This window comes from Gobius niger (assembly GCF_951799975.1).
Source record: "Gobius niger genome assembly, chromosome: 23".
Classification (NCBI taxonomy): domain Eukaryota; kingdom Metazoa; phylum Chordata; class Actinopteri; order Gobiiformes; family Gobiidae; genus Gobius; species Gobius niger.
The window spans coordinates 12,781,897-12,808,865 of NC_136874.1; the positions used below are offsets into that span (position 1 = coordinate 12,781,897).

A 26,969-nucleotide genomic window follows, 5' to 3' on the forward strand; every position below is an offset into this window, starting at 1 on the left:
GATTTTACAAACAAATCAGCTGATTTCCACGTGCTCGCACAGTTTCACTTTCATTTGTACTTTTCCTTTGGTAACATTATGCCGTAATCATGCGGAAAAGGATCAGATGTACTCTCGGCACATAAGATTATTAAACCTGCCGGAGATTTAGTGTGTTTTGGGCTGGTTTCTTCAGCCTTTACCAGTGAGAGCGCACCAGACAGCGGTTTACCGTGGGTCCTAAAATTCTTACAATGAACCTACCGTGAACTAGTTTAACGTAGTACTCTGCATTACCTTCCAATTGCCTCGGTTTGTGGTTCATTAGGAAACATTAGCAAAGTCGAGAAAAGAGCTGCGGAACAACTTAACCGCATAGTTGCTACTGGTTAAAACATCGTGTCCAAAATCTTTTATGTGAGCAATAACTATAACAGTAATGAGGGGTAACAAATAAAGCACCTCTGTTAGCAAAGTCAACAATCTGCATTCCGTAGTTTTAAACAGACGCTCGAAAGTGTAACCACCACAATTTTTTCCCAACATGATTAAGTGACTGTCATGCTTATTTGTACACTACATTACTGGAAATCAATGAAGACCTGACTGCAATTCAATCCACAAAGCTGCGGTATGATTTATGCCGTTTGGAGCGACGCAGCCGAATGTTATGGCACTTAGGTTTATTACAAGTCGAACTGCTGACCAAGATTCGCCGGGACGCTTTTCAACTGCTCCCCTGGGCAAAATCGGAATAGAAATGGATTTACAGGAAAGAAGCGGCGGGCCGGTTCATCTAACATACAAAAGGGAAAGCACTCTGCTATTAAGGAGGGCATGCGTGTGCCAAAGCGGACATAATAGCTCCAAAAAGTGCAATCCTTTAGAGAAGAGCAACAGCCTATTAAAATACTGACAAAGAGGCAAGCTTCTGGGTGTAAGCATTTTAAGGACATTCTGAGCATGTTCTGTCGCAACAATGAAGCAAACGGAAGCCGAAAATAGGAACAGGCACTCACATTATAAAGTTACAACTGTTCAACTACTCAAAATCTTACTACTACTACTGTGACGACAACTGCTTGTGTTAACTACTACTTACTGTGATGTTGATAACTGAAACAAAAAACATGTCTTTTTGAGTGGAACGGTTTGATCTGAAGTAATTTGTGACCAGAGGACTGTAAAAAGTGTCTAAGCCCAAGACCACAAGGTTCACTGTGAAAAATGACTCTACTCATGATGTCACAACATAAACAGCCTAGACTTTTAGATGGAGAATTATATTGTGGTAAAGGGCCTATCTCACCGGCCTGAAGACTAGTTGGAGGCTCGAGTTGCTGCTGGTCACATGATGTCTCCGAAACGTCCCCTGGAGGTAAGGCGAGTTTACAGTTAGTCTCGGTGAAACAGGTTTGATTTCAGCTGAGACTTTAAGTATCTGACAGGTCTCGGACACATTGCAGGGACATCACAGAAACGTCTCATAGCTTGAGGACAACAAATAGTGTTCGCAACATTGCCACAGCTGCTTGAGACCTCGTAGACCGCTCGGAGACCATGCGGAGACTCTGCTGAAGCTGAACCTGTTCGTTTTTACTGAGACTACCTTATCTCCTGGGGACATCTCGGAGACATCTCCATGACCAGCGGCAACTCAATTCTCCAACTAGTCTCCGAGTCGTCTCCAGGCCGGTGACATAGGTCCTTTCCATGCACGCCATCAATGCGAGTGGCGGATAGGCACTTAAGCGTCAAAATGCTTAACCAGTTTTGGACTTGGTCCATAGTTTAATGTCTCTGTAATGGTGGGACATATGCACATGAAACAAAACTGTCCCAAATTGTAATGTGTTCTCTCTCATCAAATATGAACTTAGGTCTCTTAAAAGTGTCCTAAAATAGAGACAATATTTAAAATGATGTGCTGGATGTTGGTCAGATAAAATGATTTTTGGCAGGTGTGTGAATTCAATCACTTCCAAATAATGATCAGGGAAAAAGTCTTTCCAAAACTATTTAGCTGTGTCAGCTCCTGCTGCAACTTAATTTATGACATTCTGAAACATAACTAAATGAAAGCATCAAGGAGGTAACATGAATCTCTTCTCTGTGAGTATTTCAGTTTTTAGTGTCTGCAAAGCCTGAATCGGTGATTTTGTACTCATCGATACCCTGGAGCAACTCCATTTCTAATACTTAAACTTTGGTTCCCAACCTTTTTTGTCTTACATACCCCTTGAGTCATCCATTAATACCCCCTTCCTCGAGGATCATGGCAACATTTTAACAAAGAGATCAAGTAAACTCAGATTATTCAGTACTGTCTTGAGTCTTGTGTCCGAAATGAAGCTAGAGAAATTCAAACCTTTTATAGAAAAACGTCATTAAAATTAACCTATTTTTTTTTTATCTGAAATTATTCCAAGTACCACCAGCTAAGTGGGCAAGTACCCCAGACGCTGACATATATCACCAAATTAAATGTCATAACTTCTCTCCTCTGATAACAATCTGCTCATGAGGAAGAGATTGAAATAAGGATGGAAAAACTGCACTCACACAACCCCAGGCACTTGCTTGTCATGTGCCCCCCCCCGCCAACCGCCGTACACACACATACACAGGCACACCCCCCTTCCTCCTCTCCACGAACCATTAGTCACTATCCGGCTCCTGTTAATGTAATTACACTGAGGATATATGGAGTCTGGGAGGAGACATTTGTCCACATACAGTAATCATCAGCGGGACCAAGATCGACCCCTGGGGTACCCCAAACACCTCGGCACCAATAACTCAACACAGAAAAACATGCCTTTTTCCCAATTTTTCCAGGCTAGCGCGAGCAAACTCTCTGTCGATCCTATTCATTCACATGCAAACTAACAGCTAAACAAATCTAGTAGTAAAGAAAAAGTAAAAAGAGATAAAAACGTACATTTATGCACTATTCGTGTACTTCTCTGCTACATTGCCACTACATCTGCAATTAATCCTTCATATCTGTAGTGCTAATACTTACGACTACTACTTCCATAACTATGGCTACTGTTACAACAACCGTCCTAGAACTAGAGGAAGTACTACAGTAAAATAACTACTAATTAGTACTTTGTCTGCCATTACCACAATGCCCTTAACCTCTTAACTCCCGCCTGAACCGAGAGTTTTTTGTTGAGTTGAATACTCAAAATGACAATTTTTTTTGTCATTTTTTGACACATCTTTGTCATTTTTTTGTAAATTTTTTATCACATTTTTGTCACATTTTTGTCACTTTTGTGTCATTTTTTTGGTCATTTTTTGTCACATTTTTTTGTCACATTTTGTCACATTTTTGTCATTTTTGGGTCATTTTTTAATCACATTTTTGTCATTTTTTCGTCAATTTTTTGTCCATTTCTTGTGACATTTTTGCCACTTTTTCATCCATTTTTCGTCACTTTTTTGTCAATGTTTTCTCACTTTTTGTCACATTTCCATCATGGTTTTCATCTCAGTTTTGTTGCTATTTTCAAAGCTTTTTTCCAGAAGCTTTTGGACTGGGGTAAAGCCAAACTGGAGAAAATGTGCTCGGTTCAGGTGGGAGTTAAGGGGTTAACCACAGCTAGAACTACTATTACTGCACAACAACAACAACTAACACCACAAACATTCCCATTGTACATTTAGCACTTCCATCAATATAAGCAGCTAGTGAATAGTTTTTCACACCATCCAAGTGTTAGGATGCTAGCTTGCGTAGGCGGTGTGTGTAATTAGCGGTCGTGGCAGCTCGCAGCAGAGTGACCTACATATGGAACGTGGTGCGACCGCACGCGCTCGGCAGACAGATGTGATAACCACGCCGGGGTGGATGCGGCGATGAGGCAAGAGATTTACGATTATCTGTGCAAGAAGAGGAAGGAACGGGAGGGATCGACTGCGTGTCAAGTCATGGCTGTGGCAATGGGAGCTGGCTGAAAGTTACATTTTTATCCAAATATCAAATAGAGTGTTTACTTACGTGATAATTAGCCATGAGTGCGTAGGCTGTGGAAACCAGGCTAAAATCGCAATACTTTTCCTCACAATAATCGTGGCTCAATAATGTAAAATCCTATCCTACTGTCCCATACAGTTGAAAAGTCCAAATCAGCTTATTTCTATGGTCTGGACTTTGCTCTGCTGCCTGACAAAACTGTGCTTTAAACCGGAGCTGTTTTCCAAATGAAAAGTAACAATGAACCCCAGTTTTCATTATATAACTCCAACAATAACTGATATTTTCTTACCAAATTAAAATTTCACGCTGTGTCTGTTTCAGAGCTCTTTGACTACAGCTTCCGAATGAGTCCAAGTAACTGCGGTTTAAATATGTATGTGTCCATGTCCTACATGACTCACCGCTTTCAAAATGGGTCATGAAAATGTAGCCACGCTAACAGGGAAATTTGTAAAGCCAGCTCATTTGTTAAATTGTCTAAATATTGAAACACGCAGTTAAGATCAGTCAACACACTTTTCCTGTTTGCAGAAACACACCTTACGTAAAACAATCTACATGACTTTTGTTTTAATCATCTGCTTAAAACTATTATCTCAGCAGCACTACATCAGAATTTTGTCATGTCATGTACTTTAAACAAAAAAAACACACACAAAACTATTTTAACAACACAAGAAAATGTATGTGCTACTTCTCTGAACTATATTCAAATTTGACTCAACAGTCCACTTAAAACCAGCCATGCAACTCCGTGTACAACTCGCTGCTCCCCCCTCAGCTTGGCCCCCTAACCTTAGGCAATTCCTGTCTCCTGTCTGGTGCAACTCTCATTTCTAGTTCACGATTATTTTGGGCAGGATGCGAAAGCTCGATTTCCGACCCGCCACCCCTGCGAGACCTACTTTTTCGCCCCCCCTATGCCCTAGATAAGCGCGCCCTGCCAGACTTCACCCAACAACTCACCGCCACTAGCTCCAGGATCGGCCCGTTACGGATCCTCCCGCCGACCGCGACGGCGTCCGCGATCTGGCTCATCTTTCCCCAGCGCGGCGTCTCTTCCGTTTGGAGGTCTTCCGCTTGGTTCCACACTCCTGCCCCAGTGCGTGCCCCAGCTGCCTGCCTGCTGCCTGGGTGCGTGGAGCGTGAGAGGGGAGTGATGATGATGATGATGCAGCAGCAGTTAGCCAGACGAGCATCCTTGGCAAGATGCAAAGTGCTACGCTGGTCTGACTTCTCCTGAGCAAATAGGCTCCGTCGGTCAATATTGAAACAGCAGAGTCGGCGAGGATTAAAGCCAGGTTGGCTGCATGGGCTGGTTTTGTAGCAGTTTCATTGTCAGCCTATTGGATGATCTTGAGCAGCAGCAGCACACAATGAAGAAACAAAATGGTTTAATAGTTTGAGAGAAACTGGACTAACCCTAGTATATATTTGATACGGATGCCACTTTCTACAAACCAATAAATGTACAAGTACTTTCATTTGGGGACTTGCCAATAGCAAAAACCAAGTAAACCGTCTTCAAACATACTTGGTCAGCACAAACTCTGATATAAGGAATGGAGTTCACTTTTGTAATTCCTCGGAATCGGCGCATCCCTAATGCTACCAATTTTTATTTGTAGTAGAGTGACCAAACGGCTCGGTCAGATGTTTATCAGTTCACGATCTTTTGTAAACTTCTGTCATATTGCTAAACCCTGACTGTGTTAGCCACTATACATACGCTTGTGTTTGGGTTGAGGGGTTTGGTGGGGGGTGTCCTGTGAGGTGAGAGAGGTGTGGTGCTGGTCTACTTCTGTGGGACAAAGTTAATTTGCTGTTTGTGAAGTTGGCACATCTAGCAATGCAATGTGGGAATGCAACCATGTCGGTCTGGCAAAAATGGAGTGGCTTTAAAGTGCATATGACAGGTTTTGCCTTTGAAAATATGATTTATTTAGGTGGATAACATCATTTTAGTTCAGTGAAGCAGCAATTTTAATGAAGAAAAGTCATTTTGATTTGAATTTTTAAGCAGGTGACAGGAAGTACGTATGGCAGTTTCATAGCAATTTGACTCACTCACTTCCCATTGACATAACATGGAACAGTTTAAAATTGTTTGCCTCTATATGTCACTTCCTGTCAGTGTAAAGCAATCTGAGTAAAATGTTTAGCAAAATCGCATATATAATTGTGTTAACTACGTTTGAACAAAAGATGCGTTGAATGTGTCAAATACAAAATCAGGACCAAACCAAGGGTAAATTAAATTTCCATCAGGAAAATCATTGTCTAAAACCTTAGCACATTTCTACATTACCACTTTGTTTTGTTTTAGTCTGTGCTGGCAAAAACATGTGTAAATCTCAGTCAGATGGACGACCTCAGTGTGATATATTGGCGAGTTTGTTCCTTTCCTCGGTTTGAAAGCAGGAAACATCGGGTACATGGTCTTAAAATCCAGCTTGAGTTGAGCCTGAATATAAATGTGTGTGTGCATGAATAGTCCACAGGCAGAAGACAACAATTACGGACAAATGACTCTAAAAAAGTATGTCAAAAGACTCCTTGTGTTTGCCTGTATAGCGTTGCTTATGTGTGCATGCCTGTCCAGTCATAAAACATTACTATGACAGCGCTACGGTCTAACTCCTGGCACGCATGGCTTTTTCCCCCATGTCGCCGCAGTCCAATTCTCACACTCACTCACCGTGTCGCTTTTGAAAAACTGGCTTCACAAACACCCCACTGCCGCTGCTGCCGTCTATACCGCCGCTCGGGAAGCTCCGAAGACCGAAAAATCTTGGCAGGGTGTAATGCAGTGAGCGCGTTTGGCCGAGAGTCCGCAAAGTCCATAAAGCAGTCCTTGATGTTAGCCTGCAGTAGGTTTTTTTTTTTTTTTTTTCTGGACTCGATGGGAGTTTCGAAAATGACTTTTACATCAAAAAAGGATCCAGGGGTTGTAGGTTTTGGCGACTCGGGAAAGGGGATTTTAATTTGCTATGATTTGGAAGGTAGCAGGGGAAGAGGAGTGCTTGACAGATGGATTCAAACACCAGCAAGCGGTACATTCGAGCACTGTAAACGAGGCATTTGCAGCGATGGCAATTTTAGGGTTGGAATGATTAGGGTACGTCCTTTAAAAGTGGGGCTTTACAAACTATCTTACACTTTGTTCGGGTAGATAATGCTATTTTGATTTGAAAGAGCTTATTCTGGTATTAAATTCAAACACATCTTTATCATTATCTTACATTTTGTTGGTTACAAAATTGCGATATTGATCTGGAACCGCTGAAACAAAAACATCCAGTAGTTTCACTTCCCGATTATCTCTAGGGATGTTTTTGATGAGCTCTAAAAAGTCGAAACAACTTCCGTAAGAACTTCCTCCCTTTGCTCCTCATGGATGTAGCCACTGTCGGACATCAGTGCTGGGTGTTGTTTAGTAATAACCAAGAATTCATCATAATTTCGCCTCATGGAGCAGGTATTCTGACATGCTTAGGCCTTTTTCATAATGCGTCACTAACCTTTCGTAACCTTTCAGTAACATCCGAGGTTTGGTGGTGTCTAAACAATACGCGGCAGGAGATGACGTACAAGCGATCTTTCACAACTGTACTTTCTCTGGAGAGATGCTTATCTGACGCACCTGACTCATTATTAAGCAAAACCAAAACATTTGCTCCACAACTCGACCACATGCGCTTGGGTGTGTTTGCAAGTAAAGGCTCGAAAAGAATGTGAAAGATTCCACTGCCTTATCGTTGGATTTTGGGGTTTGGAAAATGTCACAACTTGGTCATAAATTCACTTGGTCATGAACTGTGAGAAGCAGCGATTATCATTGCCAGCAGTCATATCCGTGTGATAGGATCTACAATCTTCGCAAACTATTCCAAGTATGGGGACTTATTATGCGCTTTTGGAATCAAGTCGCAAAACATATTATGCTTCTTTGTTTTCTGTTGTTTTTTGGAGATACATCTGCTACGTCTTATGAGCCACACTACAAAGAATTCTCTACCAGTCCTGAAAAATGGATTCTTGTCGGCTAAAAAGTATGTGGAACAAACATGATGACAGATTTCATGTTTTTGTGTTGTCCCTTTTCGTCGCATACTGACCGTTTGGGCAGACCACAAGACATCAACAGATAATACAATGCAAACTTCAACAATCAGGCTTATTTCTTTTGACAAATTTCTACTTTAACTACATACTTGGAGCAAAAGGAATGTTACTCTATATAAAGAAAAAAAAAGTCAGGACGTATGGTGCCTTAATACAGGGCTGTCCAATCTACGGCCCATGGGCCAACTGCGGCCCGCGGCCCATTTTTAATTGGCCCTTTTAATTTGATCTTTTATTTTCCTTTAATTGAATGTATATATATATACATTAAATGAAAATCCATTACTAGAAAGCTGTGATGAAGGCTCTTTTTAATGTACTTTCAGCATATTCAAATAAAAAGCATAGTTGAAGTTATATATCTGACCTCTACTGAGAGCGGCCCGGTTGTTTGTATATTTTTCGGTATGTGGCCCTCAGTGAAAAAAGATTGGACACCCCTGCTTTAAGAAAAGGTTAAGGATATTTAGTCAAATACTGTTATATGGGGTTAACCCTACAGTATATGGTGACCAAAAAAGGTATGTTTTTTGACAGGCATATCTATGATTAAAATGATCAAGTCTAAAACTAGTATCACTAGTGGTCCACCTACCACAGTTTGAGAACCACTGCTTTATTGGATATTAGCCATGTTGATTACATGCTTCTTGGCTACTTTACCAATATGGTACTTTAAATGTTACTTTAATTTAACTTCAATATTCATTAAAGACTTCATTAAGGATACACAGACATGGTCCATGAAGTTTAAATGAAAAATAATAAAATAGATTGAATCGATTATAAAGAGTAACAAAAATAGTAGTGTACAGAATCAAACAGATTGACAACTTTGTCTGTTTTAGTTTCATTGCAATGTTTAGCCCATATAACAAAATTGTACCTATGAGAAAAGATACTATTGTGCCTCTCACCAATATTCTCACTGACGTTACAAACTTTTGCCAAAACAATTTTTTCATCACTCTCCTAACTATTATTCTGAACAAGTGTTATGCTTCCTCAAATTCTAACAACAAATGTCAAAAACAATTAGCCGCAGTCAGCAAGCCTTCACAAGCCCATAATTTCCCATCGAAGCAGCCTCACTTACCGTCGCTGGCACGCTATTTCAAACCGCCATTTAAATCTCGACAGACTCCTCTTGACATACAGGCCCCTGTGCTTACCTCTGTCAGTTTGAGTGATGGCGGCTAACTGCTAGTGCTAGCCTTAGCTCACGGCAGATAACACAGTCATCACTCTGGGCAAGCCTCGCCGTGGAATTTATGACTTCAAACCGACGACGCGAGGTTCTCTCCAGCGTGCCAAGACGCCGCAGGTGTCAAAGCGACGCCTCGACAAAGCTTGGTTTGAGTAATTGTTTTTTCTATCAAAGCAGGTTCCACCGAGTCATTAAATTTTATTAGCTACGTAGCGCTATCTAATGGTGATGCTGGAATGGCCGCAATTCCAATCACGCTAAAAACAATTTATCAACAGAATAAGCAGGACAATGTATATAAGAAACTTTGGAGAGTTTAATAATGTAATTTAGCAGTGATTTATCTGAGGTACCGTGACACTAATAGCATGATAATGATTGTGGTCAGGCATTTTGAATCTAGATAGGGAATGACTAAGTAGTTCGGGTTAGCGTGCCTAGGCAAGGAGTATGATTCATTTGACAGGTTATTGAGAAGTCATTTGCGTAACTGCGCAGTAGGAGGGAGTAAATAAAGAAATTAGTGGATGATTTATCAAAGTGGACATGTCGTGCATAATTGAGACGCAATAACAATCTTTTTGGGCACCTTAGAATTGATTTTGTTTACATTTTGAATGTTGAAATATGTAGTTTGCCGGTGGTGACTCGCCAGCTAACAGAGCTGTTCCACGGCATTTATCTCCACTTTTAATACTGTTAGTCTATGGGAAAATGTTTGCTAGTACCCACAAACACGGCGGAATTCCATGGTAACAGTAAATTTACAGTACAGCATTCCATCCCGAACTTCATAGGTTGGGCTCACGTTCTAGAATATGACGATCAAGGGCCAATTCAATATGGATGAAAACGTTTTTGAAAGAAAGAAATCTCCGAAGAGTAAAATGTCAAATGTTGAACCTGCCGATATTTTTGGTATTGATTGAATCCACAAGCCGGTTATTTTAATCGTATAGCTAAAAGTCCTTTCTACCATTTTGTCACCACTTTTAGAGACCATATATTTTCGGACAGAGAAGACATTGATTGCTGGTGACCGTGTTTTGTTTCATTTGGATGGTACACGAACCAGAATATCAGCATTTTCACAGTTACTGTAGTGGACCCAAAGTGGACTCCTCCAAGCAAAGTTCTTCTTCAGGCACGTTTATGATGGAATAATGTTATATCATGACAAAAAGCTCTACTTTAAGTCTTTCAACTAAACCTTTTTGAAGATTTTCTCGTAAACAGACGTTCTGAATGATGCGCATGCTTGTGTAATATGACACTAACCAGCTTTTCAAAATAAAGACTTCTCCACTGTGAACACCTGAAATATCAGTCTAAATCCCTGTTGTAAATTCTGGAATGCACTTGCTGTCCGCCAGTAAACGCTATTGGCTTTACCCTCTCCCCGTATGGCTGTCACCTCTGACCTCACAAAACAAATAGCTTCCCAGGTGCCAGGAAGCAATCTGGACACCTGCGCGTTCAGCTCGCCTTACCGCCCCCGACTGCTCCCGGCATGTGCGCATTTAGAAACCTATTAACATGCTGAAATGTCGGCAGGCGTTGTCAACACGTGTGACCAAATATTTGACTCGATTTATCGCTATCAAAACTACGGAGGTTGTAAACTTAAAGAGCTGAACTTCTGCCATAGTATTACTACTACAACTACTGCTACTGTAACTTGACTATTACCATAGCAACAAAAGCACTCCCAGTATGAGCAGCTGAGCCATAAAATCCACTACCACAATGACTGCAATGTTGAAAAACTATAGAAATGAGAACTTATTGCTTTCTACTCCACTACGTTTCTATAAAGGCTCCAAAGTAAAAAAAAAGTCAGTTTGTCCATGTGTTTGGTTCCTTTTAAAAGCCTAATAATGCTCACTCCAGAACAGTAGGTGGCGCTGTGCAGATGTACTGTCAAATATTAGTGACCCACAAAAAGGAAAGAGGTTTGTCCCCATCATATTGCCGTACAGAGGGTGAATTTGGGCGCCTTTTTTGTGATTTTGAAGCTGCAAAGTTATTTTTATTAACACCCCCCTCTCACTTGGTACAGAGACATTTTTTTCCTTTTTTGTAAGTTTCTGTGTTCCTCATTGTTTTACTGGATACGTCTGTTCATCTTAGCTGTGTTTTTGTGAGGTTCAGTGGATTTTTTAGAGTCTGTACTAGCTAGGTTTTTCTAAAGTAAACAGCTAGCATTAGCTTGTGAGCTAAAGACATTCGAGACGTACACATTTCTTCTTCTGAAACACTGAAGAGGCACCCCCACACCTACAGCACAGTGGAGGTGTCACAAGAGGCGATACAGGAAACAAAAAAAGGACAAACAAGGAGGTATCCAGGCAAGACTCGCAGCGAAGCCATATAAATCTTCAATCACAACTATTCTCACTGATGTACGTTCACTGGAAAATAAGACGGTTTTTCGTCTGCTACATTCTTCCCAGAAGATGGTGAAAGACTGGAGCGGAGGGAGCTGCGCAGGAGGAAGAAGAAGCAGGAGGAGGGGGAGCTGGCCAGTGCAGGACACCACGAGGTTGTGCACCGTTTCAGAGGATCGGGGAGACTGAAGGCTCTGGTTTCTCCGACCTCGAAAAACATCTGCTCAGTTTGGCCCAAAATGGCGGCTCTGGACTAACACTGCACCTGAACACAATTTCGTTGGTAAATAATGGTAAATAAACCTATACTTACATAGACTTACATACTTATATTAATGGACTTGTACACTTTCACATGACTGAGTGCCTTTTACTTTTATTATTTAGTAATAGTGGATAGTAATAATGAAATCAAGTACTTTGACCACCTCTGACTACTATCTTCTTCTTCTCCTGTTAGTGTACTTCCACCACAGCCAGAAAACCAAAAGCACTCCCAAGTATTTGCACATTGGCAAACCTATCAGCATGCGTGAGCGTCCGCGGGCTTGTCAACACGTGTAACCAAATATTCGCTTCAATCAGTCCGCCATCACAACAAACAGAGGAGGCCCGCGGTGGCTGTAAACGCGAAGGGCCCAGTTCCTGCGTGGTTTTGTTTACACAGCGGTGGCGGCGATGCCTAAAGATGTAAATATTTTCCTGGAAGTAACTCTAGGATCTTTGCGGCAGCTTTGGCAGACCACCAACAAGCGCCGAAACAACTTTGAAGCGAGAGACAGGCCAACAGTTGTTCAGAAGTAAGGCATACACGTTAAAAAAAAAAAAAAGAGTGTTGCATTAAAGTCTGTAATGATTATTTTTCAAAAGCAGAAGGGGACATCTTTAATCTCGAAGTGTTAGCTTGAGGGAAAAGTCTGACCTTGCAGCTGCTTTGGGTGTGATTCAAAAATATAAAGGAGCGCTGTGTGCAACCATCCACACCCATTAACAAAGCAACATTAGAGAAATCCATGCTATGCACTTCCATATGCACTCCTCCAGCTCAGTTTACAATAATAAAACTGTTTCAGCACCTGTATCGTGATGAATTAGTTGTTGAGCAAAAATAATGTATCTGTCTCTTATGTCACAAGTACAGAATACGTGTTGCCAACCCATAAAATCAACTAGACGTGAGAATTTAGTCTGAAATATAGGAGCTGCTCTACAGAGGAAAATTACAGGCCGCTGTACAGCTGCGATGTGAAGTTCCCCCTCAGGGCAATTTGTCCTTTGCATTTGACCCATTTAAATGAGAGAGGAACAACGGGCCAGGGACTTATCTCCAGGCCTTGAGTGACCTCAGGGGTAAGACAAGTTTGCATCATTGTCAAAAGATGAGCTGGGGTCAGCCCTATGTTCCCCGGTACCTATGTTCCCCCGTCCATAGAAGTGGGGGAACTTAAGATTAGGCACCAGCCCACTATCCTTAAGGTTATTGGCTTGGGCAGGGTCAGAGTTAAGCTGATTTGACGTTTCACTCTCATGAATTCTGATTGGTTGATGAACCAACTCACCAAAAAATAACCACATGGGGAACATAGCTATGGACCCAAAGAGCTAGTGATAGTCTTCTGCAGTGGTTCCCAACCTTTTTGGTCTCACAAACCCCTTCAATCTTTCATTCATACTCCCAGTACCCCCTATGACAAGGATCATGCCAATATTGTTACAAAGATTATTCAGTATTTCAAAGAAAGCTGAAATGCTCTCAAAATCTTTTACTGAAAAACGCCATTAAAACTAACTTTCCTTTGAAATTAGTACTGAAATTCCACTCAGTTTCACAATTCCAAGTACCCCGTCCCAAGGTCCCCGTACCCTTGGTTGGGATACAATGCTCTAAGGCTGCTGTATATGGCTATTTTCAGTGTTTCGGGTTCAAGTCCTGACTCCAATAATCTGCTGAATGCCTCTCCCCGCTCTTCACCCCCTTTTACCTTGTACTCGTGACTCGAGATAAGATTTCCTTAAATTCTCTGGAGGGCCAGGACATGTATGCTGACGGGACAGCTTTGATGCCTGACTTTGTTTATCACTGATGTGTTACTGGTGCTTATGATTGAACAGGGTTATGTGAAAAAAGTTTACATAACATTTTCAATTGACACCCACATTTCTGTTCTTCAATGTAGCTTATGCATGTTTCAAGTGATCACCTTGTAATGAACTTTCAATGGATCTTTTGCAGAATGAAAGTCCATTGAGCTCTGGGCTAACTGTCCCTCAAGGTGAGCAGCTCATACAGTGGCTCTACAGACTGCATTAAACAGATTGGGCATGAGACTGAGCACCATTTCCCTGATCGATGTGTCGCATGTCCTTCTACCCCAGCCCAGCGCACCAACTCGCATATTCACACTTTTGGCCGGGTGCCCGTCGTGGGGGGGTGCAGACAGAATGTCCTCTGTGCGCCTGGATCTGATGGGACAGAGATGGCACAGTGCGCCCTCGCCCAGCTGTGAGGTGGACACCCTAATCGCCACGTCCAATCGTGTTAGAGCCGCTCAAAATCTGAAACAAAAGCGGCGAACAAGGGGGGGGGGACGCATCTGCATACGTCCCCAGAGAAAGTGTCCCGTCCTGGGCATGTGGGTTTAGATAAGCTCCACTGAGCACCAGCAGGGAGAGCGTTCAAATGGGTCAACCATACATGTTTAATTACGCTAAAATGAAAGTCGATGTGAAATAAATGTGTCTATATTAGCTAATTCTGTTTATGTAATTGATACGATTACATTTTTTGGAAGGATTTGAAGGGACGGGGAACAATGGAGCAAGTTTGTCTTGAGTTGTGTTTTGTCCAATGCAGTAAATATTCCATGTAAGGCGTGTGAATCCTTATGACAATCCTATGACACTCTAAACTGAGCTCAGGCGAGATATTTCTACAACTCGACTGGAGTCCGCCTGTGGGAAATGAAACTGACCGGATCTGATGTGGAAAGACACGACCTGTCTATATACTGTATATACTGAATTGTGTCCTGTTTATTGTAATCCTTGTTTTGTGTTAATGGACTCCCTCAAAAATGAGATGGCACATCCATTAATAAACTAAACTAAACATCTGGGCTGCCGTGACTAGAACTATTACCACTTTTAATACATCCACAGAATGGAGTATTGTGGTCACGACTTTACAACTATCATATCTTCCGAACTATAACTCGCACTTTTTTTCATCGTTTGGCTGAGGGTGCATCTCCGGAGTGACTAATATGTGATCTTTTTTTCTTTTTCTTTATTCAAATATATGATTTCACATGCCACTAGAGGGCACTGCAGGCTAATCGAGCAGCGGAAAGAAAGCTTACTCTTACCGCAATGAAGAAAACAGAACGAGCTAATCGCGGGCTAAAAGCTCAATGGCCACAGCTAGAGGAATGAGTTCGCAAATGAGAGCTTGAAAAACGTGCAGCCGGGAGAGGCTTGTCAACGTGCCCAGGCAGTTGCCAAGGCGATTGTTCAGAAGTGACACCAAAGACGAAGATTTCAATGGATTTAGTGATTAGGAGTGAAACCAGACATCTAGTCCGTTGTTTCTGCTTCATGTAGCTAACCATCAATGTGCTATGCTAGCATACCGTACGCCTATTCAGCCTGTTGCTTTTTTCTTCATTGGGCATTTTTTGGCTAGTCTTATTCTCTGGAGCGACTTGTAGTCCGGAAATACGGTACTTTACGATGTTTTAATTAGCGCAATTACATTTCCACAATTACTACAGCTTCTACTTTTCGTCTCCTCGGCCGGAGGCTATTGAAGGCAAGCTCTCATGTGAGCAACAAAAGCAACAAACAAAGCAGTGTCGCAGGGACTTTTCTAGGTTTTTCCCCATTTAAACACTGTAGCGGTATGAACATAGAAAGCATGTTGATGAATGAATGTGCAGACGGCGCCGTTAATAAACAATCTGGAAGCGATGATTAGAGGATGACGAGAGAGGCCGCTGTTTGGAAAAGCCCCGTTCACAATGAGGACATTTTTGTCTATTGTGTCTGTCAAAAGCTTGATACAAACGGTCAACCTTCATCACAACTTCCAGTAGGCCTACTTGTTGACCTAAATCCATTTGTTGAATACTTTTCACACACACTTCAGCACAAACATATGGACTGGCCAGTGCATATTTTCTGTGTTAATCCATTGGTCATGATTGATAACCTATCGATAACCCCGGTTCTACATAGTTCTATCAGATGGCCTCGATCTTCCTCTTCATACTCCACTTTCACGGTGCGTTGGGCAGTTAAAATCTCCAAAGTCACGAGCTGCGCTGATGCCCCGATGACGCCGGCTCAAGCGAGATGACCAGACAGACACCGACGTATGGAATTTCATATCGGCTTACGAGCGCAAAATTGACCAATCAGACGCAGAGATCGCCACAGAAGATACAAAAACATTTCCAGTGTGCGCTGTAGCGTCATATTGCGGTTAAGACATAGTTGTTAGTTTGGATATAATATAGTTTTATTCGTGTCTGTTCCATAGCTCATACTTTGAAGTTCTGTCTTGCGAATGTTTATGGTCATGGTAAAATTTGAAGTGTTTTTTTATACTGTATAAAGAAAGTCTCTTAAAGGTTTTTTGGGGGACAGCTTTGAACATTGACATTGTTTTACTATTCTACTGGGAATTTTGTCACACTATTTCTTTGCATATTTCTGTCTTGCTTACGACTTTGATACTGAAATGTCTCCATTAAATGATCGCTATGTTTTCTTTTTGGCAGTCATGAAATTCACGGGTTCCATGTGATGTGCAAACAACAAAACCGCTTTCCCAATTATGTTTCTATGCTTTCTGGAATGTCTCGGCTCCGACATCGCCTCATGCATTTTTTTTTTTTCCTCCATCACAGGTCTGTCATGAGTCAGCTTTGTGAGTTCTTATTGGGCAACACTCCTTGCAGGGATTTTACAACAAAGTCTATTCAGTTAGGTATTTGTTTAAAGTAAGCCGTCAGTGACAGGGATCTGGTTAAGGTTTGGATTAGGAAAAGGGATGTGTTTAGTTTAGGGTTAGCGCAAAATCAAAAAGTCAACGATTTTGCGCATTGCTGCTGTCCTGGGAAAGCCGGGGGAAAAAAACTTGCGCTCATGGATTCAACCACATTCAACAACAAAAAGGCCTCGTCGTCAAGAAACACCGACCTAAAACATGTACAGTAACCTAATCCTCCAGCAAAGTACTCCAGAGTCAGCTCTCCTGCTTGTAACTGCGGCTGTTTTAGCATTAAAGCTAACACTGAAGCTAAAGGCTAACAACACATACATTTGTCTCTAACAAATGTTAAAATAGCACCACTTTGGAACTTTATGAAACACACTTAGCCTGATGTTTATTTATATTTTCTTAAGTTTTTTAAATCTTGTATAATGTATGTTTAATTTATGTTAAAATGTGGACAGGATGTAGTTTTCACCCTACACTGGCCAACAGGAAGTTAGCCAAAAACATTGTGCCTATTGGTCTGCTCTGAGAGAAAACGCCAAAGTGTCAATATGTGTTAATTATTATTTGGTGGCAAAATAAATTGTGAATATTATTGTGAATAAAAATAGCGGTTTATTTCGGTCTGCTGGTTTAGCTGTGGTTGACATGAGGACACTGACTGCTTGGAGGTGGAGATGTTTTGAGAAGATTTGGAGAACACAGAAGGGTCTTATGTGACTTGAATGGCCACTTTGTTTGCGGTGCCACAGGGAAAACAGAATGGTGTGAAGAGCTAATGTTTGAGCATGTGAGTTTTGACCGCTGAGGGCACCCTTACACTGTAAAAACAACAAGTTCACTCAAATAAACTGGATTTTTACAGGGCCTTTAACCTTCACATTACATTTTTAGCCACAGGAGAAAAAAACTGGACTCGTTCTTTTCATGAGTTCATTTCATACAATGTGAAAAGCAAATACATTGTACGGTATCACACGAACTAGACAAACTAGAGGCATGTTTACACAGATTGTCTTGTAGAGCTCAACAGTCACGGCAACCTCTATTTCTGTGATGGTTCAGGAAGTAAAACCCCATTCAAAAATTAGCATAGACTTTTCAAAACAATTAAAAGCATGACAGAAGCTAATCAGCTATGTGCTAACTACAAACCATAGCAAAGATTTTTTACAAGATAGAAAAGACTCACGATGAAATCCTTTTTTATAACTTATAACCTTTAACAGATTTCAAGTATAGAGTTTAAGTTTTACTGACTGAAGCCTAGCGTGGCAACAGTGGCAACAACTAAATCATTAAGTGATGTGTGTATTTAAAACAAGTCACTGCTTTGTTTGAGTTAACTTTAAACAACTGCACTTCAAAGCCATTTAAGAAAGTACATACAACTTACTTTCCTGAGTACAATCAACTAATTGCTATAACGGTGTAGTTTCTTTGATGGAGACAGCTCATAATTGCTCCACAATGGGATCTTTTCATTATACAAAGCGGGGACAAGAAAATCCCAATTACAAGAGCTGGCATGAGGCCCCGAACGAGAACACACACATTGTAGAAACTCAAGCAAAAAAAAAAGAAAAAAAGAAGAATTTGGACGTGGCCCAACACTTTCTTTTCGCCGCCCGATAATGGCCGTCTCTGAGATAGGAGTGTTTATGTGATTGACCCGTGCGCAGAAAGCATCGGTTCCCATGAAGCACAGGCTCCTGACACACAGCATGAGCAGATATGGGTCAGGGAGAGAGTGTGCGCATGTTTGAAACGCCACGCTGAGAAAGAACAGGGGCTGGATGCAGGCGAGTCAGTCACTGTGTACAAGAGTCAAATGGAAGCAAGGACACACTTTCTCCAATGCACTGTTTGAAGAGTAAAGTGTCATGCTTTTCAGTCACATTTGTTGTATTGAAATTCCATCCAGATCATTTTCACACATTTTGTTGGCTAGAAAATGCTACGTTTATCAAAAACGGCTTGATAGAAATTTCACTTGCCCTTAGCATGGCAATTTGCAAAAGACACTCCTCCCTCCGTCTCTTAAAGGAGACATATCAAGCTTAGACATGTTGTAATGTTGGGTTGGAACACACAGTTCAATACAATATGTGATACATGGCTCTCAATAACGATAGCCTCATGATATGCCGATACTGCGATCATCAATATATGGCACATAATAGCCTACGATATCACTATTTCAACTGCATGCTCCTTAAAGCTTTTGATTTACTTTACTTTTCCTAAACTATATTGTCTACAAAAGCAGTGGAGCACTACAGCCTCATTAATATGCATGATGTCATTAGTATATATGACGTCATTAAAACTATTGATATCGGCATATATGTATTGGTATTGAATTGTGCCGCAAAATATCGTAATATATCACAAATTTCATCACAAAGTTGTATCCTCGTCAAAAACATAACAGGAGTAATGTTATTTACGCAGTTTTGAGTGATGCTGTTCACTTTGGTCGTTTCTTCTTCTACTGCCAAAGCACTCTAATATGTATCCTGTTTTTTGTTCTGTTATAGAAGGAATGTGGAATTGTTCACCATTTTCAAGGCCTGCATCCATCTCGTTCTGAGTAGTTCTCAAACTGCTGACTAGCGTTTCTTGGTTATTAAGGGCCATGACCATGAGGAAAATGTTATGTTGTAAAAATCAAGGAGGTTGTGCAAAAACTTGGAATACTTTTCGAGTGCATGGTCCTTTCAAATCAAATATGGCGGCTTACATGCAGCTGATATTATCGCGGAAATCCTGATCGTCCTAAAACTAGACAACTGAAATGACTAGCAATGGGCATCTCTTTCTCTTATGAATTAAAAATGTCTCACAAAGAGTCAACTCAGAAAACTTGTGCATGAATGGCGAAGAGGATCCTCTAAAAGTATATAAATAAATAAATCAAAGTAATTTCCTGGGAACCTCTCCATCTCCATGTGAGGTGAAGATATGGGCCAGGCCCACCAGCTTTGGACCCGTGCCCGTTCAATTTCACTCAAATATTTCAGCGCAGCAGCCCACTGAACTCCTGCCAGCTTTTCCCCCTAATGTTTTTCATCATGCGCCGTGCGTATGGACGGATTTATGCACACACCAGGGCGGCGAGGGCAGGGCTTTTCCGCAATGTGCCCTGGTGTTGATTGGGACCTCCTGCAACGCTTCACACTCTGTTAAATGTTGCGAGAATGGACACATGCTGCTGTCGGTTTACAAGGTTGGATTTATGCTGATGAAAGAAAATATAGACATTTTTAACGGTTTTACAATAATGTTAAGTAATGAAACAGGTTGAGAGTAAAGTCTAAACTGTTGCAGTCCTAACTCACTTCTAACTTTCTGAACACATTTCTAATATACAAATTCTCCACAGGAATGCACAAACACAGGAGAGAAACCGGAAGGTGGGACCAAAACATGAAGCATTTCCCAGCATTTTAAGCCCCTTTAAATGCCACAGCTGCGTCAGTAGATGCAGTTGCCCTATTATCAGTAAATAAGTAAGTAAGGTACCCACATGACCCACATGTTTTTGGAGGTTGGGGAAACTGTAGCACCCAGAGGAAACCTGGCTGCCTTCAGTCTCCTCTGATCGTCTAACAACAGTGCAGCGCCTCCTGGGTTTGTCCCTTTTTCAGAGCATGGAGTCCTGCACTGGTCACCTCCTCCACCTCCTGCGCAGCTCCCTCCGCCCCCACCGCTCCACAAAAGTCTTTCACCATCTTCTGTGAAGAGCTTAGCAACTCATCTGTTTTATTCTCCAGTAAACGTCCATTAGCCAGAACAATAGATGGCATGTGTGGCTTAGCTGTGAATCTCGTCCGGATAACTCTCACTGTGAGACTCATGCTAATTTAGTCCTATTGGTGGCTACAGCCCTACTCAATTCTATTATGTTACTTTGAAGGGTTAAATCACACCAGAGCACATGGCTACTTAATGTGTGTAAACAAAGGGTTCTGCCTCTACTCTAAAGGCATCATAAAGGCTTTCTTTCCTTACAATAAGTATGATTTTAGCGGGCGCACATCCTCTTTAGTGAGTGTATGAGCTGCTGGGGACATTAGCAGTGGCCGCGTTAGCATTAGCAAGTGCATTGCAATTAGCCTATTTAGCCAAGGTTATGACTGTACTCCAGATACGCTATGGCCATTAGTGATTTAAATGAGTGACCAGTAACTAACCTGCTAACCAACAAACAGGCCATTAGCTTTTTCTACCCCGCTTCGTGAAAGTGTTCCTCAGTCAGGCTCCAGCTCAACATTTTCTCTTTTCCGCTGCTTCCACAAAGTTGTTCAGTTCTACTTTACGATGCTTATCGACTGTGCTTGTCCTGTCCCGCAAATATTTCTACAGCTCTGGCACATTTATGTCTCAACTTCCGGACCCTCTCCCATGTTTGACTCGACTCAACATTGACCTATTGCTATTCAGAAGAGAGGAATTAGATCCACAGTGGTATTTTTTCACAAATGACTGTTTTTACAGATACGTAGCAAAGCAAAACAAATGTCAATCGACTACTAGGAAAAATTGGATACAAAGTCCATTCACATCTTTTTAGCATTTTTTGGCATTCAAATATAGTAAATGGGCATTGACGTGCCTTATCTATAAACACAGTTCCCAAATATAGACGTTACTTCAGCTCCAAATGGGTCTACGGGTTGAAAAATATTTTTGAAAGTCAGCTTGTTGGACCTTGTCAAAATAGAGGCTGTGTCTTCCCATTGCCCTGGACCTCGACTCTCTCTTCTTGTAAAAACCCTTCCATAATTGCGCTGGCTGTTTGGATACGCTTTTCCGTCATTCGGGAACAAGGCTTGGCGCCGCGACAGATTGCTAACTCGCCCTGCACTTTTATGAGCTTATTATTTCATATTTTTATAGCTCTGGGCTCTGTAAATGGGAGGCTGTTTCATTTTCATAATGCGGTAATAAGAGGCGGACGGAGAGACAGAGGTTCATCATGTGAGCTAAACTGCTTGGTAGTTTAATAGATTTAGGTAAAGTTAAATAAAAGTTACGTTGGTGTAAAACTGTCAGTAATATTCCACCATTTGTCGCTCGAGACGCTACTAAATCAGAAGTGAATGTAGCTGAGGGTGTGGGGGTGAAATACTATAAATGACATGAAGAATGGAACAGGAAAACTAATGTTGATCTAAGTGTTTAGTTCAAATGAAAAGCTATTGAATTCCTTGAGTCGTGTTTAGTTTATGTGAATGGGAGTCGGTCCTTACGGGGGATATAATGTACAAATATCTAGATTACTGTCTTACACTTTGTTGGTTAGAAGCATTGTCTGTGACGGCCGATAAACTAATTGACCCTCAGCTTTTCTTCCTCCTCTCGCTCCCTTCGGCGACAACCCTTCATAAACAGCGAGCAATTTGCTTCATAGTTGTGAAGCTTTGGCTGATGTTTTTGCCTGTCGATGCACTGCAATGTAGGGAAAAGTCTAGTGTTGTCAGTGATCGTAAGAGAAAAGTGTGTGGGAGGAGCTTGGCGTAAACAAGGGGGGGCATTGAGTAGTCACCAGAGAAGATTCAAAGATTACTCAAACATGCATGCATACACAAGTGTCTCGAGAAAACAAGTCCACATGTGTTTGTGATGAGAAAATGGTGAAAAATGTTAAAGGGATATTTCAGGATTTTTGACCGAGGGCCTCATTTCCTAGTTATCCAGAGTGTTGCTGGTACCTGGAGATAATTTTTTTTTGTAATTCAAGCAGTTCTTAAGTTTGAAGAGTTTCGTGGCGCTAGGCTAATGCAGGGCTAGCGCATTACTACGATGTCAGCTAGCCTGCATTAACAGTCTGACACACTCCACAGAGCACCTGAGGCAAATCACTTATAACGCCAGAATAACCATATAAATGTCTGTGTCAATAGGAAATTCTGACAACTTCTTTGGTTGTTTTGCGTGACTGAGGGCACGCACAAAGACAAGACAGGTACGCATCAACTCGTCTAAGCTTAGGCAAGAACATATCTCAATATGTAAAAATGGTGGCCTGTTCCTTTAAAGCAGTACTAAGTAACGTGTTTACCTTAATAAATCCTTCCCGTAGTCCCTGTGGGGGTAATACAAGTGTTTATGGGATGATTGGAGGGTCTTTCATCTCCCCCTGGTGTCTCTGGCCAGAAAACCATGTTTGCAACTTGACTGCCACCGGTCCGGAGAAAGCAATACACACTAATGGAATCACGAAGAAGAAGCTAACATGCTAACGGGCAAAGCTAACTGCGGGCTAACGTCACTTTAAACAGTATTTACAGCCAGGTTTGAGTGAAAAAAAAATATTTCCATTGTATAATTGGATGCACAGTAACCCTCTCTCTCTTCGCCCTTCCTGTCTTACTCTCCAAGACAATTAATAAGTTAAAAAATCGTAACTTGCTACTACACCTGCAGTTGTGCTTATGGCCTCTAGGGGGAAGAGTTACTTAGTACTGCTTTAATCAAGCCCATTTTCTCCAGTTCGGCTTAACCAAAATCCAAAAGCTTCTCGACTGCAGAGCAAAAGTATAATGCCTAGTTTGAAAGCTAAGGCCTACAAAACTGATGTAACTTTTCGGTCACGTTTTTTGTTGTGTTTTCTTATCTTATGTCACTTTTTTTTTATGTGTTTTCAGTGGTTATTTGTCGTGTTTTTGTCACTTTTTTGCCGCCCTTTCGTTGCTTCTTTGCTGCTTTTCTGCCACTTTTTGGACACTCTCTCGTGGAATTTTTGTTGCTTTGTCGTCACTGTCTTTCATTACTCTTTTGTCGTGTTTTTGTCACATTTTGTTGCGTTTTCATCCTCGTTTCCATCGCTATTGTTGAAACCTTTTTTCAAGAAGCTTTTAGATTTGGGTAAAGGCAAACTGGAGAAAATGTGCTTGGTTCAGTTGGTTAAAAGCTCTGAAAAGTCAGTTTTGCTATAATAACAGATTGATATGTCCCTTAGCTTGTATAAAAAGTCAGATTTCTTTGCATAATATTTCATAAACCTGCCTCTGTCTCCAGGTATGAGGTAAACATGTCCAATAATCTTTTTGAAATGTTAGCGTGACCATTTTGCGAGTTTGTAAAATGAGAAGAGACAGAGGAAAAGTTTTAAAGTAAATTAGTGGACCTGAACTATCACTTGAGAATGAACTGAGCACTTCTGGTAAACTCGGACTTGTAGGTTTGGGTTTATTTATGGCGATTTTGTTGCATTTTTGACTCCCAGGCCACTCCTGAGACACGGCCCTGGAGTGCAATAAGACAAGCAGTGCGAAGTTTAGTTTTTTTTTTATGTATTCATGTAGAAAACGTTATAACTCCTGGGAGGTACGTGGTTGGAGAAACTGTTTCGGTTAATTCAACCTAATTAAACCAAATTAAGTCAAAGTGTGACGATTCCTGAAACTGACGACAGCCTCATCCAGATTAAAGAAGTCAAATTAGTACTTTCCTTTTCTCTAAAATTGTTTTTGAAATAACTTGATTACAGAGTTTGTTCCTGTGGCGTGAGAAGCGGGACCTCCCAAACCCTGAGCCATTGTGCCTGTATCTCCACTCTGTCTTTACACCAAACCAGCCTGAACCACATGAGCCCAAGTATTCTGCCCAGCGACTACTTTTGAAAGTTTTGATATAATAAAAGCATTTGGTGTTGCTAAAGCTAAAGCTAGCGTCTACATGTTCACTTTCGTGCGCTCGTTCTCGCGTCTCCTCGGGTCTGATTGCGAGGCTGGATGTTGTGGGTGTGGAGGGGGGGGGAAAGTGGAGACGGTTTAGGCGGCGTTTGATTGAGGAAACGCGGCAGATAAAAGCTCTCGAGCGGTCTTTAGCGTGATGAGGACGAGACGGCGGCATTAGCGGAGGGCAGGCGGAGATGGCCGATAACGAGGCTATTTTTAAACCGCGCGGGGAAATCGCTCGGCATGAAGTGCAACTAAGTGCGAGACATTACGCTGAATTCTGAAACAGCTGTAAGGTGTTTTAGTCTCTCTTCCAGCGTCGTAGTAAGTTGTCTTCAAATTCCCAGGCAAATTGGAATCTCTTTTCATCCGTGTTATGATTATCAACTTAAAAACACAATCGGACCTGTAAGTTTGGAGATACCTGGTTGACAGATAATTCAAAATGCCGAACAACCTCTTCCTGATTAAAGGTTCAAAGGTCACTGTCGGTCATTATCTTGCTGTGTCTGAGAGGAGACAGTGTGCTTGTAATTACAAAAGCCCATCGGAGCAGAAGGGTTCACCCATGGGGCTGTCTCCTGGCTTATTCTCAAGCACCATTAACCACTAACTCACTTGGATATCCATTTATAACATTGTAATTTCATGTTTCCATTCAGTGGGCTCCAATCACTCAGCGAGCTGGGAGAATGGTCATTTTCTTCAGTGGAAGCCATAACTGGGCAATGGGGAAGCGATCGTAGTTTGTGCTCTGGATGGATTGAACTAATACCATTAATAAGACATTTTTGTGGAATATTTTGCAGGGCGATACCGTTACTTTTATTCCGATATTGATACTTTCGATGATGTCATGCATATTAATGAGGCGGCAGTGCTCCACTGATTTCTCAGTCAATAGAGGCCAATAATGAGCAAAGCACATGGAAAGAAACGTAAATGATGAATAATATGTAGTATGTCAAAAAAATGATGTATCGTTTTTGAACACAGGAAAAGTCAGTATAACCTCCGAGGAACTGCTATTTTCAAAAAAGCAAAAGCTAAAAAGAATAAAAAGAGTCGATGTATTTCTGTAAGAGGTGTTAATCTGTGGAACGACCTGGAAGATCAGCTAAAACTGTCCCAAACAGTCAAAGCTTTCAAAAAGTTGTTTAAAGCTACTAAATTTCCAGAATATATAAGCTTAGGATGAATAAAGTAAGAAAAATAAATAAAAAATAATAATGACATGATTTAGTTTCAACTAAATTAACTTAAAACAAATGTATGTATACATATTTGTTGGAATATTGAATATTTATGTTACTAACTTCAGATACACACTTTTTTCTCTTCTGTTTAACACTTGATATTGTTCATTATTAATGTTTGTGTTTTGTTTTTCTCTCGTGGAAGTCTGTAAACTGGGTGAGGCGTTATATGTTTTCACTTCAGCCTAAACCCTTTCGGTCGTGTTGTCCACAAAGAATTGGAAATGTATTTACGTTTAAAGGAATGAACTGACCGAATAAACTACTACTACTACTACTAAACTACTACTATCGTAGATTATTTTTGTGCAATATATCGATTATCACATCATCAGCGTATTGCGAGATTATCGCTATCATAAGCCATTGTGTATCGTATCGAATCGTGAGCTACCCAGAGGTTCCCAACCCTAGCCTTAATATTGACGGGCAGATGACTCTGAATAAATCGTCCTCCTTTGACATTGTACACACCGGTTTGAACACATTTCTGTTGCAGAATTTGTGTCCCATGATTCTGTTCAGAAATCAGGTTTAATATAGCTCCATTTATCCTGCAATCTCAGATTATTCTCTAACATAAATAATAGGTATAAATCTCTTTAAAGGAATAGGCCACCGTTTTTCCATACTGAGATATGTTCTTACCTTAGCTTTGACGAGTTCTTTAGGACCTGTCTGATCTTCACCCGTGCCTTCAGTCACGTAAACACAGCGCAGACGGCGTTAGCATTTAGCCTCTCCCTCTCTCCTCTATAGCTCCAAAACAGGTCAAGATAGAAGCTACCAAGCTCTTCCACGTTTTCCCTATTTAAATATGGTTACGTGAAGTGTTCCACTACAAAGTATAATTACACAAAATTAAACAATGTGGATTTTCTAAGCGGATAAAAGGGGGGACTATATTGTAAGGCGTAATAATGCCTGTGTTTACGTGACTGAAGGCACGGGTGAAGATCAGACAGGTCCTAAAGAACTCGTCAAAGCTAAGGTAAGAACATATCTCAGTATGTAAAAACGGTGGCCTATTCCTTTAATATTTACGGGCAGATGACTCTGAATAAATCGTCCTCCTTTGATATTTTACACACCGGTTTGAACACATTTCTGTTGCAGAATTGTGTCCCATGATTCTGTTCAGAAATCAGGTTTAATATAGCTCCATTTATCCCGCAATCTCAGATTATTCCCTGACATAAATAATAGGTTTATGACTGTCATATGACTAAAAGAAATAATACAAAGTGAAACCACTGATTCCTACTAAGACTACTGAATACCATCGTCTTCCCCTCACACTAACATGACTTGTGCACTATATAGATCCTGCTGTGAGCGCT

The 26,969-nt window shown here is 41.2% G+C and overlaps 1 protein-coding gene across 3 annotated transcripts in view; it reads right to left on the minus strand.

The window, feature by feature from the left end:
* LOC306981805 (nck-associated protein 5-like) overlaps positions 1 to 26,969 on the minus strand; it is a 220,556-nt gene that overhangs the window by 185,184 nt on the left and 8,403 nt on the right. For 2 of the 3 annotated variants that reach the window (XM_079581485.1, XM_079581488.1), the window contains exon 1: positions 4,934 to 5,228. The exons of the other annotated variant lie outside the window; for it this stretch is intronic. In XM_079581485.1, the coding sequence (XP_079437611.1) occupies positions 4,934 to 5,005 (72 nt within the window). In that variant the 5' untranslated portion in view covers positions 5,006 to 5,228. Of the gene's footprint in view, positions 1 to 4,933; positions 5,229 to 26,969 lie in introns of those variants that run through there. 3 annotated transcript variants of the gene reach the window in all.